Source organism: Acanthopagrus latus, chromosome 4, assembly GCF_904848185.1.
Source record: "Acanthopagrus latus isolate v.2019 chromosome 4, fAcaLat1.1, whole genome shotgun sequence".
NCBI lineage: Eukaryota > Metazoa > Chordata > Actinopteri > Spariformes > Sparidae > Acanthopagrus > Acanthopagrus latus.
The window spans coordinates 31,554,680-31,571,073 of record NC_051042.1 but is presented as its reverse complement, the minus strand read 5'-3'; the positions used below and the strand labels follow the sequence as shown (position 1 = coordinate 31,571,073).

At 45.5% G+C, this 16,394-nt stretch overlaps 1 protein-coding gene across 2 annotated transcripts in view; it reads left to right on the top strand.

Annotated features, from left to right (window-relative positions):
* The first annotated feature begins 291 nt into the window (after nt 1–291).
* nkd1 (NKD inhibitor of WNT signaling pathway 1) overlaps nt 292–16,394 on the top strand; it is a 35,824-nt gene continuing 19,721 nt past the window's right edge. The window contains exons 1-3 of one of the 2 annotated variants that reach the window (XM_037096426.1): nt 292–576; nt 720–752; nt 1,003–1,142. In XM_037096426.1, coding sequence (XP_036952321.1) covers nt 552–576; nt 720–752; nt 1,003–1,142 — 198 coding nt within the window. In that variant the 5' untranslated portion in view covers nt 292–551. Of the gene's footprint in view, nt 577–719; nt 753–1,002; nt 1,143–15,706; nt 15,723–16,394 lie in introns of those variants that run through there. The other variant, XM_037096427.1, reaches the window with a different exon arrangement.

The window sequence follows — 16,394 nt, the reverse complement described above, 5'->3', positions numbered from 1 at the left end:
AGCTGGTACTTTAGATTTCACAATAAAAGCACAGGCATGACTCGAAATGGGCTAGTTTGGGATTGTTTCTGCTCCTTGTTTCGTTAAAATGTCTTAAATCTAAAGTGAAAAGAATAATCTTAGTGGATATTTATATTGTTGGTTGCATGTGTTTGACGCGCACAATGCTCGAATAATAAATGAAAGTGTTATCACTGCTGTCGTTGAACCATATGGCATCCGTATTTTCCCCCTCTCAGCCATTGCCGGTTTTATTCTGAAGGCGCCTACAGGAAGTGGCGTCCCGGCCTGTGTGCTGCGCGGCGGCGGCGGCGGCGGCTGCTGCGCCCCGGATCAGACGCTCCGGTCCGGCACTGAGCGCAGTCTCTGCTCTCGGTCTCCACGGACGCTCCTCGCTCTTGTCTGGATATCGCAGCCTCCCCCCCTTCACACAACACCACTCTTTTTCTTTTCTTTTCTTTTTTTTTTTTTGCCTTTCGCCTCCTTCTTGTATTTTTTTGGGATTATATTTTCTTCTGATGGTTTTTCAACTCCAACTCGATGCATAGAAAATGGGTAAACTGCACTCGAAACATGGTAAGCTTTGTTTTGTTTTTTTTTTTTTAATATCCCTGAGAGAAATCACAGCTCCTCTTCTCCTCCTCCTGCTGCTGCGATACTTTCGAGTAACACTGTTCATTGTCTCCTGACTTTCTTTTCTTTTCTCTCTCTCTCTCAAGCCGCAATTTGTAAACCGAGGGAGAGCCCAGAAGGTAAGCGCGCTTCTCTTTCGCATCGTGTATATATTTTATACTAAAGTCTTTGACTATTTTTCTTTTTTGGAGGGGGGTCAGTTTGTGAACAGTCACACGGTCCGACTGTGTGAAGATGGAAAACATGAGTGTAGCGTGAGGACGTGCAGTTTGTAGCTGCTCCTTCTAATAATAATAATAATAATAATAATAATAATAATAATGATGATGATGATATTAATAATGATGACGCTCCTCCTCTTTGTTCCAGGCGACAGTTTTGTAGTCAATGCCTGTTTGGCCAGAAAGGGAATCGACGACTGGCTCGTGAAGCAGAAATACTACTGCACGAGCTCTCGCCTCGAGCAGCGGGACTGTCACCACAAGAATAACTGCGGTCTGACTGCACGGGTGAGTACGAGGCGGCCCCACGAGGCTGCTCACCGATCCTATAGGTGGGAGCAGAAGAGCAAAACATGTTCCCCTTATGTTTGGTTTGTCTCGGTTTTACATTAAAGGAGCACTTTGTGGTTTTTTTTTTTTTGTTTGTTTTTGAGGGGTGGGTGGGGAAGAAATGGAAAAAGAAATCCAATTCATCCAATTTACTTTGTTGACATGTGGCGGACCCTGCCACCGTTCTAGCTTCAAACAGTGTTTTCCCGGGACCTTATCTTCCTCCGAGAACAGCGTGTGAAATACAGATTGTTTTGAGTTTGAATTTCTTCCGTAAAACTACGTAGTGCCCCTTTAAGTCTCTCTCTGAGCTCACCTTATTTGGGTTTGTCTCAGTTTTACATTAAAGGAGCATTATGTGTTGTTGGTTTTTTTTTGACTGCTGTTTGAAAACCAAAACAACTCTAGAATTATTAAAGGAAGTGACCTTAAAGGATAAACTTTGTTGACATGTGGCGGACCCTGCCACTGTTGTAGCTTCAACCAGTGTTCCCTTATCTTCCTCCGAGAACAGCTTGATTACAGATTTCTGAGTTTCAGTTTCTTCCCTGAAACTACGTAGTGCCCCTTTAAGTCTCTCTCAGCGCTCTGAAGCTTATTTTGGTTTGTCTCAGATGTACATGTCTCCAGATTAAAGGAGCATTATGTAGTTTTTTTTTGGGGGGGGGGCAGTGAAGAAATGGAAAAGAAATCCATCGACTGTTGTTTTAAAAACAAAACAAATCTAGAATTATTAAAGGAGGTGGCCTTAAAAGATAAGCTTTGTTGACGTGTGGCGGACCCTGCCACTGTTTGAGCTTCCTCCGAGAACAGCTTGATTACAGATTTCTGAGTTTCAGTTTCTTCCCTGAAACTACGTAGTGCCCCTTTAAGTCTCTCTCAGCGCTCTGAAGCTTATTTTGGTTTGTCTCAGATGTACATGTCTCCAGATTAAAGGAGCATTATGTATTTTTTTGGGGGGGGGCGGTGAAGAAATGGAAAAGAAATCCATCGACTGTTGTTTTAAAAACAAAACAAATCTAGAATTATTAAAGGAGGTGGCCTTAAAGGATAAGCTTTGTTGACGTGTGGCGGACCCTGCCACTGTTTGAGCTTCAAACAGGGTGGAATACAGATTTCTGAGTTTGAATTTCTTCCCCTGAAACTACGTCGTGCCCCTTTGAGTGTCTCTCTGAACTCTCTCAAACTTTTAGCGGTGGTAGCGAGGGGCAGGAATCTGTTCCTGATGGCCGCTCAGATGTGTCTGCGTGCACAAAGATGGCACTCCTGACGCGAACGACACAACGCCTCGGTTTCATGTCGTCTCCGCTCTTTGTCTTTCCTGTTTTTCTGTTTCGCGCTGACAAAATGAAACCACTGAGCTTTGGTCGACCACTCTCATCTGCTCATGTAAGGCAACAAATGTCGGTATCATCCTCGGTGGTGATCTGAGGTTTCTTTGTTTTTGTTTTTTTTTAAAGGTAACAATAGATCAAGCCGGAGTTGAAAGCATTTCACTGTGACAGTCTGCTGACAAGTGTGCATTGTAAAAAGGCTGGGGGTAGAAATGTTGGAGGTCACGCTTGTTCTGTATTTTGGCATCGCCGTAAACACTGCGCTGTTGTTGTCAAGTGAGGAAATCCTTTGGAATTGCTTCAGAGGAGCCTTAAGCCTCTTTTGGTTAGCGATGCCTTCCTCAAAGGCAGCATGTTTGAGGAATCCATCAAGACAAAAAGGGGGAAATCGGTTCCTCCGCCCACGATCCAGACACCTTGAACAGAAAAGGCATCTATCTGTTCAAGGCAGCCTGGAATCTGGGATCTCTCGCATTGCAACGCAGCGGAGAACCGACTGTAATACTCTGCTGTGATGTTGTGTGGCATGCTTTCTCTCTACTACGCTCAGCAGCTCCTTTAGCTGCTCGCTGTTTTTTTTTTTTTTAAGAATCGTATCGTCGTTTGCATGTTGCTGCCTTGCAAAAATAAGCAATTCTCGTTTATTTCACGACCGTAAAACCTTTTTTTGCAGCATGCAGCAGTTCTGCTGTAAAGGTCACGGGTGTAGCCGTGTATGTTAAACTGATTATCATGCAAGTAAGACAACTAACTGCACATGCTGGGTTTTTGGGGATTCTTGGGGGAAAAAAAAGCGAGCTGCTGGTAAGAGGATTTATCAGCATGTTGGTGAGGAGAAAGCAAACACCAGACTTGAGGAAGTCTTGGGCAACTGAGATATTTCCTGATTCCCGCCAAAAATCCGGTCTAAAGTCCACCATTGTTTTGAGGTGTGCAGCAGAGGTGTTTTTGATAGTCGTGGTGCTGCGTGGTGGGATAGCGAGGAGAGGCGGAATGGTCCTTTACAGATGATGCAACGACACATCGGGAGGTCGAGCTTCCATTCGTGCTTGAAAGACATCATGTTTTTTTGGCGGGGGGGCAGATAACGAAACCAAAACAGTCCGAAGTTGGTTTATCGGCTGATTTACACACATTTGTTTCGCGACGATCATCCGGCTGTGGTTCTTCTCTTGCTACCACACACACAAATATACTTTGTTCCTGGAAACATGTTTCTGCTGTTCCCTGTGTGGCCCAGGATGGAAGAGGAACCTCTACCCACCCTCTGCTGAAAGGATTGGATGTTTTTTTTTTGAAAAATTAAGAGTTAGTGGAACTCAGTTTGTATGAATAATTCAAGCGTCTGTGCCTAATGGCTTTCATGGCTCGGAGGGGAAAAATGAGCAGGAGAAGAAAGGTGTTTCCACCATCAATATTTATTTGAGTGCTTTTCCCCTTTTTTTGTTTTGCGATTGCAAAGTGAATTAAAGATCTTCTACGTTTAATTATTGAGTTTAAAGCAGCTGTTTGCTTCTTGTCGTGTTTGAAGTTTGATTACAACATATTTCTGTTGAGTTTGGGTCGTGATGAGTTGATTTGATGATCGTCTGCGTTGCTAGAGACTCTCTATGTTTTTGAACCCGCACCTTGAATAAACGTTCTCATCAATAAGATATGAGTTCCTGAGATTCGAGCTGAAATACCAAACGCAACAAAGTCGGTAACTGTCAGCAGCTTTTACTGAAGTTTAAAAAAAAAAAAATCCCCATCGACTTTAGTTTATACGTGTCGTTTTTTTGCACACCTTACCCAATATTAGGATTTCAACATTTATATATATCTGAACAGTTCAAGCAGGTGTTTTATTTGCTGCTTGTGTTCCCGGTGAGAGCGTTTATGGATTAAATTCCTTGTGTGAGAACCATTCGCCTGCAGAAGACACACTTTTAAAATACTAAATGACCTCAAAACTTTTGAATTATGAACCGCTCCGTAGCCCTCTGCGACACGCGCTTTAGCAGCATTAGAAGTCTCAACGCTTTGTGAGAAGTTTGAAAAGCTCGACCCTGCTGCGCTCTCAGATAAAAACAGGAGCTAACCTCTGAGGTGAGAGAACGTGAATGAAACTCTCTTTGCTTTAAAAGCTGTCTATATTGTATAGAGTACCTGGTGAGACAGTTATTTATAGACGCTGTTCTTTGAACCCCCTCCTGCTCCTCTTCCTCCTCCTCCTCCTCCTCCCAGCTGAAGCAGGGTCCAGCAGAATGTGGGTCGGGTGTCAACAGTAGGGAGTCCACGCTTGGAATTCTTTTGATCTGATCTTTTCCAAACCATATTCCCTGCAGGAACGCGATGCCGGTTTCACATAGGTCTATTGTTTTAAGGAGCTGTCTTCATTAAAGGTTTGAGGACTGAGATTGGAGGGTGCGCGGGTAGAAGGCCTGATGATGTTTCCATGCAGACTCTCTCTCGCAAACCATTCATGAGTTTGTTTGACAGACAGGACAGGACAGTGAGTGACTGGTGCAGGCAGGTGGATCTCCGGGGGTCCCAGCAGACGAGGGTCCGGGTCATGCGAGCCGCGGCACACTCTCTCCCGCCGCGGTGTCTTCACCTGCCCGTCAATTTGACGTGTTGTGCGCTACCCCGTGGAATTACGCCGCCGACACAGACATGGATAGGGGCGGGCGGTTTTTATAACTCATGACTTGGAAGTTCAGATTTCTGGTGGTTAGTTTATTAGGTTGCTTCTCTTGGCGTCAGATGAAAGCGAAGCCTGTCATGTAGGAAGAAATAACAAATATTAATGTTTTTCCCTCCTAGAGTTTCCCCCCTTCCTATTCTTAAAATCCCCCTCCCCCCCTTCTTTCTCCTGGTTCTCCCCTCCGAGCCTCCATCTGTTTCTCGAGTTTACCCTGTGGCCCCGTGTCGGCTGTGGCTGATGAAACGAGACTGCATTTGAAGTAGGCCATGCGGGGAGGTGTTTGTAGTGAAACTGATGGCTCCTCCTCCTCCTCCTCCTCCTCCTCTGTCGTGAGGCCCGACCCTCCTCCAGAAGCCACCTCCAGTCCTCCCGAGCTCTCACCCCCTTTTCCAAAAGCTCATATGTATTTATTATTTTTTTTTTCAAACCGAGCTTCCGTCAGCTTTGTGTGCAGTCGTAGACAAAAAGGCAAAGGTACATCTGACGACAGAATGCGATTCAAAAAGTGAATCACAGTGAAACTTTCTGCCCCCAACCCCCTCGTCTCGCAGCCGGCTGCCAGCACTTTGATTTTCAGTTTTGTAGAAAGGTCTTTTTGGAAGTCGGCCTAAAGCTTTTTTTTTTTTTTTTTATAAAAACACGTTCTCTCAGACTCAGAGTCTGATAAAAGACATGGCAGGTTTTTTTTTTTTTTGTGCCCCCTTCTGCCGTTGTGCTTTTTCTCTCCTTGTCGTTTCTCACAAAGCGAGGGCCCTTGTCTCTGGAAAAAAAAGGAAAAGCTGAAAGCACCTTTCAAATGCAGACTCCTCTTCCTCTTTCTCTCCGTCTTTCTGTCGTCCCCCTGCGTGTTTTTTCTTTTTCCCACCGGCTGGCCTGTTGTGCGTGACGTATGCCCCTCTCCCACCGGGCTCTACCCCCTCTGTGCTCCCAAGGGACCGAGGAGCCTGTTGTTGGTCTTTGAAGAGGCTGGGAGAAAAAGTTTGGAGCCACACTCTAAAGAGAAGAAAAGCCTTTAGCCTTTGGGGAGGAGGGGTAGCACCTGGCCATAGAGGGGGCTCTGTGAATTTTTAAAAAATGTTCCCATGAGAAGATGGTGGTTGGAAATCTTCTGGGCTGACGTCAGCGTAGCCGGGGGACTGGGAGGGTTTTTCGTAGGGCCGCGCAGGTGGCTTTAATGTCACATCCGGCATCGTATGTCACGTAGATTACTAAAAGCTCGCAGGAGTTTCTGCCGTGTGACAAAGTGGAGTTGAATGGCGCCTTCTGGAGAGGATTTCTGTGAAAGAATGATAGTGGTTTAGAGTGAAGGTAAAGCTCCAGCGGCGTGTTAGACATTCGATCAGGTTTATCCACCGTTCTCTCTTTTCCAAACTTAAGCATCTCATCTGTCTTTTTAGTCTGAACTACCGGATGTTAACTGAAGCTATGAGAATGCCGCTGGTGCAATATGTCGATGGCGATATTCTCTTCCACTTCCACTTTCTGTGTGTTTGCACTTTTAAAATCCCCGTCTGGTCCTGGTCACCAACTGGATTACTGCAGAAAAGCTAGCAGTTGTTAACTTTTTCTTTTGTGGGGATTTTGCCATTTTAATGCAGGTGATCATCTCTGCTTGTTGTGGAGTTAGTTTTGATGCCAACACCATAAAAAAATGTTGATATAGAAACACAAGCGCTTCTGCAATGTGCCTATAATGTGATTATTAAACCCTTGTTGCAAAAACTTGTAATAGAGGCAGAATGATTTGCAGTTTAGCAACAAACTTTATCGCTGAAAATGACACTTAAGTGCTGAGAAACAACAACAGTCTTCTTCTTTTTCTGCAATGTAATCTCTAAAAAAAAAGTCATATATGTGCATCTTGATTAACATTCATGCCGATACGATAATATCAGCCAATAATATCCGCTTAAGACAACTGTGATTAGGGTCATAATTCACAGACCAGCTCAAGGTGCGATTCACGATAACGTTAGCATGATTCTGCAGGAATCAATATATTGTGAGTCAGTTATCTGATGACACATCACAGTATCTGTCAAGTGTCTCTTCATCATCACACACTGACTGCAACTTGTCCATGTTTCCGTGTGCCAGAGTATCAATCATCACGTCTCGAGGAGAAGAGCTGTGATTGGTTTAAAGAAATACAAAACGAGCTGGAGCATTTTGTTACTGAATATCAGAAGGATAATGGGGCTGTGTGAGATTACACCTCTTTGTTTATTCACAATGTCCATCATACATAACATATTTTTGGATTTCACGGATAAATGCAGTCTTGAATTTGTGTTGTCTGGTTCTAGAGGTCTCTTACTGGTCGTACTTTGGATCACAACATGTTTAAAGTTTTTTAAGAGCAAAGATAAACTGCCCCTCGTCTGTGTCATTAGGAGTAAAAAAACACTTATTCGACGTCTTGATAGGATGAGAGGAGCGGTGCTCGCGGATGTGCGGATGTGTTGATGCGCGTGCGAGCGAGCGAGCAGCAGGTCTGGAGTCAGCTGTACGGATGCACTCCAGAGATCAAAGGCTTCTGGGGGAATGTGCTCTAAATCTCAGCGGATTAGCGGCTGAGATTGTGCTTTGTTTCCCCAAATATATGCTCAGTTTGGAGCGACGGAGGGCTGCTGATCAAAGTGTCTCTCACCACCCTTCTCACAGCTACATTTGGGCTGGAGGGTTTCACGCCGCACATGTGACGGTGGCATTTATTTCACCGTTCTTGAGAAGTAGTGATGTTTACTTTCTCTCTGTCTCGACCCCACGTGGAAATGCTTTTGTGTGTGGAAAAATTTGAAAACGCCGCTCTTGCACTCTCGTGTGAACGGCGAATCTGCACACTTTGTGTATCGACTTCTAGCCTTTGACCTCTTAACCCCGCGACGTTTCATAACAACAACAACAACAATGGTGGACTACATGCTTGTGTTGGTGCTGCAGAAGATACTGAGCCTATTAGAGTAACTGGGGCAAAATATTGCCGCTACGCTGAGCGAAAAAGGATTTTCGTCGTCTTCTTGTTGTGTCTGGTTTCTGTTTGTATACAGTGTGCAAGCTTTATGCGCATGTTCTGTCTCTTCTTCTCTGTTTTTGGTGATTTCCAAGCGCCACGTATAGGCCTGGAATATGAACTAAAGCGAGTTGAGTCGTGTACAATGGATCCGTTTGGATGCAAATATTCTTGAAACGATGCCGAGGAAGACGGGGGAGAAAAAAAGATTGTTTTGGTACATGTGGACATGGTCTGTAACGGCTTCCCATTGATTAGCGTGTGCCGAGCATATAGTGCGAGTGGTGTGATAATCCGTCTAGAAGTAGAGTTAATTTTACTGACATCATCATCTTTGCTGTAATACTTACATATCTCCAACCTTTTGATGTGTGCACGTGTGCCTCAGACATGCTAATGCCCTCTGACAAGCTTCAGGAAAATGTTCCTTTCCCCCCTTTTTCACTTGAAAATATCAAGTTGGAAAGGAGAGTAATTAATTGGCTGATAGATAATGGCTGGTTTCATAGAGTCAATATGGTAGATCAAAGACGCCTGCAACTTGACATGTACATTTCATATAATTCCTCTGATTAGATTCATCTTGATTTGGATGAAAGGGAGCACTTCAAGAAATACATATACGACAGAGACTACGTGTCGGCGGCTTTTATTACAGCAAATTACACGGAGGAGACGATCTTCAACATGCATTTATTTATGTTGAAATAGCAAAATAGCTCAGTAGCATTGGTGATATTTTATTTTTTATTACATAATCGTCTCTTGACTTGAAGCTCAGGTGTGTCTAGGCGTGTCAGTGAGGCCTCGGTTGCGTTAACGGCCCCGGTCTGTACTTTGAGCTGTAGTTCTGCACCCCCAGAATAAAGTTCTGAATGTGCGCTGTAGATGGGGACTGACAGGCCCACATGTCGGTCTGCGAGGAAACTCTGGGTGACTCGGGCTCCCGTGGCAGCGCTGAGCTCCTCCGAGCTTTTCTGTGGAAGCTCGGTGCCCATTTTAATCACCCACTTAAAAGGCTCTGCTGAAGTGGGTGTTTAAGTGTTTAAACCCTGAATAATTCTCTCTTGTTTGTTTATCAGGTTCCCCTGCGGGTTTTTTGCGCTCTGGCCCGTGCAGTAAGCGCTGAATAATTTGACTGAGCGCTCAGAGTGGCTCTCAGATAGGGTGCGATCAGCATCTGCATGAAGCTGCTGTCGTGTTCTCATGAGAGCGCGTACGTTGGAGGGAATCTTACCCGCATGCTTATGTGACATACATACACGCATCCCGTGTGTTTACCCTAATATGTGAATCCATTTATCACCGCTAACAGACACGCAGTCCCAGCGTGATGCCCCTTCCACTTGTTTTTCTTGCAAACTGGTTGAAGGGGAAACGCCGCTGATGGACTGCTGAGAGCTTTGTGTGACCAGGGCTCTTAGGCCACCTGAGGTAGAGGGAATGGAGGAAGTGGATTTAGGTAAACAGAGTTGGGAGAGCATTGTGCCTCCCGCAGATGGAGGCTCCAGGGCTCTTCGGCTCTTCCTGTGGCGCCAGGGCTGGAGGAGGTCTGGATTGTCTGTTAGGGGATGTTTTTGGTGGAAGGAAAGCTAAACAGAGGAGCGGCCCTGCTGAAAGGAAAGCTGTCCTCCCCCCTGCTGTGTTTATGCTCCACAGGTGCCACAACCTAAAGAGGACCTCACCCAGCAGACTCTCAATGAAGCAGGCGCTCCACCGAGGGAGCCATTTGCCCCGTCCGTCAAACCCAACCACCCCCCCCCCCCCACCCACCCAAATTTCTTGCTCGAGTTTTAAAAACTTGGCTTCTGCAAGTCTTTAGGGGAAACCTTCAACATATGCTTGTATTTTCTATATTCTTCCACGATACAATCTTTGATCTCGCCAGGCTTCAGGTTATGCGTTTGTTGCTGATCATAGAGGTTAAACCAATCAGCACCCTGTGAGAAACGACAGGAAGCTACAGGTGTGGTCTAGATGTGATGACCAGTGAGAGAAGCGACTTTTTTTTTTTTGTGAAAACTTCTGTAATAATGCTGCTGTTGCATCAGTTACAACACAGTTGGAGAGTGCATTTCAATTTTTAAAAGAGCCTGCCCTTTCCCCTTAAATCTCTCCTCTTCTCACAGTGATCTTAACGTTGTGCAAGCTTTATTTAAAAGACGTCAAACTTCATGCCTTTGTCTGTGTGCTGGTATTTTACTTTTCCAGTGTTCACAGTGCTGCTTCTCGCTGTATGTTGATGATGTGATTACCTCACCGATATATTTAAGCTGTGAAACCAACGGAAGCAACGGTCCTGCTGATTGAATTCAGAGGTTAAGGGTAAATATATGAAACATTAACGCTTTGCCCCTTTCGTAAAGTGCTTCCTTGTCACTTGTTTGTGTGTAGACTTTTGTGTTTCTTCCGTCTCTGCGTTCGCTGTGCGTCAACGTGCGTTCGAGCATCGGCTCTAGGATTTGGTAGCAGCGTGCAGCTGAGTAACCCACTCCGCTGCAAGTTCATTTTGGTGAGCAGTGACACAAGCCACTAATTCCAGTCGGCTATGAATAGAAACCTGCCCCTGGCACCAGCACACTTGTATATAGTAGTTGAAGTGTCTATTTCTGCTGCTGTGTTTACTTGCAAAGTTGAAACACTCTCTGTAATTACAGAAATTTTAGGTCCGCAGTTAAAAGGTCAGATGTGAGGGATGTTTGGAGGTAGTGGCTTGTGGCTGGCAGGATGTCTGCTGCAAACATGCTGTGCGTGTGCCTGTGTGTTCGATGGTGTGTGTGTGTGTGTGTGTGAGAGAGAGAGAGAGTGTGTGTGTGGACGTTTGTGTGCATAGACAAGAGAGGAAGAACGGCCACCTTGGTGTTGAGGTCAGTTCCATCTGGCCGACACGCACACATCAGAGGTTTCCATAACTGCCACCTACCACATGGAGCTCCGCTGTTGATTGCAGTGACGAGGTTCAGTCGCTGGCTGCGAGCGACACAAGAGGGGAAGGTTCTGTCATTTGGAGGAATTATGGAGATCTGATTATACAGATTAGCTTTTTTTTTTTTTTTTTTTTAATGACATCTCCACAGCTACAGTTTGCTTCTGTTTCATTGTTTACCAGAGCGCAGAGTTTTTCACTCATGATGCAAAGCTGACATCTTACAGAGCTGTAAGCCATCCCAACATGTCCCGACTAGAACAGATGAGACAAAATACACTTGATTCCAAACTGAGATACCCTTTATTAAAAAAAAAAACAAACATTCCCAACGTGAAGGCGCGCCTGATAAAAACTACAGACACCCACTCAAATCTTTCTGGGAATCTTGGGAAATGGTACAACTCAGTGACTCTGCTGTGGTCACCGGCGGTTTTCAACCCCAGTTGTGATCTGCAGTGATGAAAACACAACATGGGTGGACATAATGCTATGAGGTGTGTTGAAGTTAAAGACGCTGGTGCTCCAAAGAGCCTTCCACAGTTTTTACCCTCTCAGTTTTTACACCTCAACGTTGTCTCCGGCCTCCATGCTGCTTCCGATTGTTCCCTGTTTCCCAAAGTGTGGATGACATCCTGACACAACCGAAAAGAAAAAAAAAAAACCAAACAACAGAAAGGAAAAGGATTCAATCGCCTATTTTTAGCGGCTCTAACCCTGCCCGTGTTTTAAACACTTGCATGTAGGCGCTAATTTTGGTATGAAGGTGGTGAAAGTCCTTCTGTCTTCTCTCCACGTTAACCCACAATTTTCTACTAATGAAACCTTTTGAATATTTAAAACACACCTGAATATTGTGGGAACATGAAGCATCAGTTGTCTCAGCCTGTTCCCAGAGTTAGATGGCGTCGCTGCTGACATGACAAGCGACTGAAGCCTTTCCTCTTTTATGGTTTTGTGGTTAAAGGTTGAAGTGGCTGTCACGTTCTCTCTGCCCTCGAGGTAGACTTCCTGACTAAAAAACTTTGTTCCTCCTGCACTTTGCAGCACTTGAGTCTGGCGTCTGAAGCCACCCAGACGACTGAGAGGACTGTCTCTCCTCAAAGAGCTCTTTGACTTATTACCACGACCCCCGAGACACAGTGCAGCGCATTCACTGTTTAACACAGCACACATGAAGGCAGGCGTGTTGCCAGCCAGTTGTCTTAAATATATAATCCATCCTATTTTTGCAGTAATGATTGACGCGCTTACACACTCGCTGTGAGCCCACGTCACGTCGCGCTCTACCTTCTCTGCCAAGGAAGTCAAAAGCTCCAGAGCAAACTCATTTCCTTCGTGAAGGGTGAGAGATCCTGTTGCTGAACTAACCGCACAAGCTTTTGGAGATGAGGTGTGTCATTTTCATAAGACTCCCTCTCTTCTCTTTCTCTCCCTCTCCCTCTCTTGTTTTTTCTCTCATTCTTTTGGACCTGAGCTCTCCTCTGAATTCAGAGGGCCATAATGTTGTGATTTGTTGCTCTGGGCAGGCGGAGACCACCTGTAAATCAAGGCCAAGCGACAGGCTGTCTCCATTCCCTTCCAAACCATAGCTTCCTCTCAGGAATGCGAGGTCCCAAAGTGGAGTTCACTGGCTGCCGGAGAATGTACATTTTTAAGGATTCACCTCGGGCTCAGATTCCCCCCGTTTAACTCTCAGACTCCCAGGGAAACTTGAGGATAAAGACAGAAGTGGCTTTTTGCCGGCACCGTCTGCTCAGATATCACCATTGTGACTTTTTACGAGCATCGTTGCGTAGGTTACATTACTCGAATTAAGTCTGAAGATCAGCAGTGTCGACGTTGAGGTTGTCTGAAACGATCCAAAAAACCAAAAACAACAGATCTACGATCAGATTTTCAACCCTTGATACTATCTCCACAGATGCAAACATGATTGCAAATAACTTGGTTTGTGTTCTGTTTCTTTTTTAGTGATATTGAAAGAGGTATTTGTTGTTATTTTTGGTAATAAGAAGTTTAAAATTCTGGTATTGTGTCAACATAAGTACACGGCTACAGAGCCTGAAAACTAAACCTAAATCTGCTGGCACGCATATCTGTTTTTGTTCATCAGCTGATCAACTAACGGTTTCATTTTGACAAACACGTTTAAGAGAAAGTAAGAGTGCAGTGGTGCGTCGAGGCCTCCGATGTTTTTCTCATGCGTGGAAAACGAAAGCACCCTCGGCAGTCGCCGTCGGCCGCATCACGCAGTTCGACTCTTGATCTCGACACCTTGCATCCTCTCCTTCTCTCTCTCCCCCCGCGGCTCCGCTGAGATAAAGCTCTGATAAACAGTGTGATAAATGCTGATTGCTGTGGTGGTTATGTATTCTTTCAGAAAGCTAATAAAGGCCGTTACCTTGAGTTACAGGTTGGGTTTTCGTGCCTCGGGGCGCTTGGATTGAGTTGTAAAAGCTTATCTTCGCAGGTGTAAAAGTTTTGTAAATGGGTCATTAAAGTGTTGGCCAACTTCACACATGAAACACACACACACACACCAAAAAAAAAGAAAAAGGGAGGTAGGGGGGTAGGTAGATTACTTCAGATCAGCATGTTTCTGAAGCGTAGTGATGAGGGCTGTAAATCTCTGCTAATATTCCACTGAGCCTTTCAGGAGGCAGCCTTTGATGTGGGTGAGGTAATGTGACCGGCAGTGTTTGCAATGTAAATCTTGACGTGGAGAAATGAGCGGTGGCTGCGCTGCTATCGCTCTACAAAAAAGAAGGATAAAGCATCCAATCAAGGCCCTTGCGGGTGCTGTTAAAGGTGGGAAAAAAACAACAACTTCAGAGAACAAACAACACACACACACACACACACTTTCACGCACCACACAGACAGACACTCATCTTTTTACAGCCTATCATTCTGCGATGTCAGAGAGTTCATTCGCGCAGACGTGCAGTGTAATTTGGCTTAATATATAGGACGCAAACGCCACTGAACCGCACCGCCTACATGTGCTTTCTCTTCCACATCGCTAAAGTGTCTCCGCTCTGTGTGTGTGTGTGTGTGTGTGTGTGTGTGAGGAATCTCTGCATGACCCGTGTCGTGAACTAGAGTTAACACGGTAAGCCCTCTGGCATGTGCTGCCTCCCTCAAAAACCCCTGCAGTCCCGGTGTTGCTGACCGTGCACACTTTAATCATAGAGCAGCTTCCTCCGACCTGCCTGGTGATGGATCCCCACTCCACGGCTATAATTTCCTTCCTGGGGTGCAGGGGGAGGGGAAGTGGGTGTGCCGTGACTGAGGGGTGTCAGGCATGGGGCCGAGGCGTCTGGAGAGAAGGTGTCTGTCTTTGAAGCTCCCGCGGAGAACGTTAAATTACACGTCGGCCGCCTTCACATCTGAGAGTTACGCGTCCAGTTTGGTGTCCGCTCAACTCAAGTTTTTCGCTTTCTCTCTCTCTCTCGGTGGTGAGAATCTCCGGGGAGATTTAGTGCTTGTGACGCCAAAAAAAGAGAAAGCTTAAGTGGTCATTTGGGACCTACGTGTGGTGTCGTAACCACTTTATGATATTTATACAGTTTTCCCATCTGATTAAACCCCCTAAATCATGAACGTGTTGCATGGTTTTACTTGGTTGTAACGCCGATCAGATGTGTCACATTTAAAATAAAACTTGTGCGCTTAAAATGCCCCGCCAGGCTGCTTCAGATTAAAAGCATCCACCAGAAAAAAAAATAAAAAAAAACCCCTGTATGTTTTTGGTAATGGTGCATGCGAAAAGGGCTTCAGCGTGAAAAGATTTACAGTCTGTGACCTCTGGAAAGGCAGCAGAGTGTCTTATCAAAGGCATAAAAATCGCATCGTAAAACGGTGCAGATATGACTTCCTCTTGGCTCCGCGGACTGCTCATGAGACCAGGTTTTTTTTTTTTTTTTACGCATTTGTTCGGTTTCCTTGTAAACCCCCTTCGACATGTTCGATGACCCGGGCATCTGTTTCTGCTGGAGGGAATTCAAAGAAACTACCTTCAGCGCCTCGTGTGATGATGAGCCTGATAACAGCTTCGTAAAGAAAAAAAAAAGAAAAGAAAGAAAGATCAGATTTATCTTGTTTGGCTGGAGAGAAACGCAGACACATTAATTTGCCACGGCGCTCAGCGTGGAGGTGTTGAATGAGAATTGGCCCTCGTTTCTTCCCCCCCTCCTCCTCGTCTTCTTCTTCCCCCCCTCCTCCTCGTCTTCTTCTTCCTCCCCTCCTCCTCGTCTTCTTCTTCCTCCCCTCCTCCCTCCTTAAATGGGACCGTCTTGCGTCAGCTTTGCTATGCTATATGATTATCTGAGATCTTTATTTCATGTGTGAAAACTGATCCCTCCTTTGAAGCTCTCACTCAGAGGCAGCGCAGCGCTTCACCAGCTCACATCAACACTCTATCTTGGCTCCATCTCGGGGGCGTCATGTTTTACTGCTGCGCGGGGCTTTGAATGAGACTGTTTTAATGCTGCTGGAAGGTGCGGCGCACTCCGGCGTTAAGAACTTGCAGAAGACCGGACTCAGGTTTAAAAGCCTCGCTGTCTGATGATGACTGGTGGGCCGTTCAGTTTCTTTTTTCTTCTTCTTCTTCTTCTTCTTCTTCTTTCTTTCTTTCTTCTTGACAGCAGCAGCACCACACTTACCTCACATCGCAGGATAGGCACCGCTCCAGATTGGCAGAGTTGTGCTGCCTCGCTTTTGAAAGTGCCTCCGGTGTATCTCAGTTTACTCTTTGGGATGGAGGAGGAGGCGGAGGAGGAGGAGGAGGGGGCTGATGGGTATTTCCTCTCTTGAGATCTCCTGCGAGTAACACTACACCTATAAGCTAATTTGCAGCTCTAAAACTAATACGAGTTTCTTTTTTTTTGTGTGTGTGTTATTTTACTTCTTGGGTTTTTTCTTGTGTGTGTGCTCTGAAGCCCTTTTTTTGAAACACTCCCGTGCTGTACAGCCGTTTTCACCATTAAGTTATTCGCAAACTTTGAGCTAAATGGCTGCTGTCCAGGCGAGATGCAATCAGTCAGAATCATTTTTTTAATTCGCTAAGCGCTCTACATTTATGGGACAAAGTACAGAGACATGCTGACAAGCTAAGTGTATCTTAACTTGCCGGGTACAAGGACAGCGAGGCATTACCCGGACATGGACCGTCCCTTTTGTATTTTATGACAGTCGATCTACGCACATGAAAGGATGCAGGACATATTGTCGCCGCGATGAGGTGAAA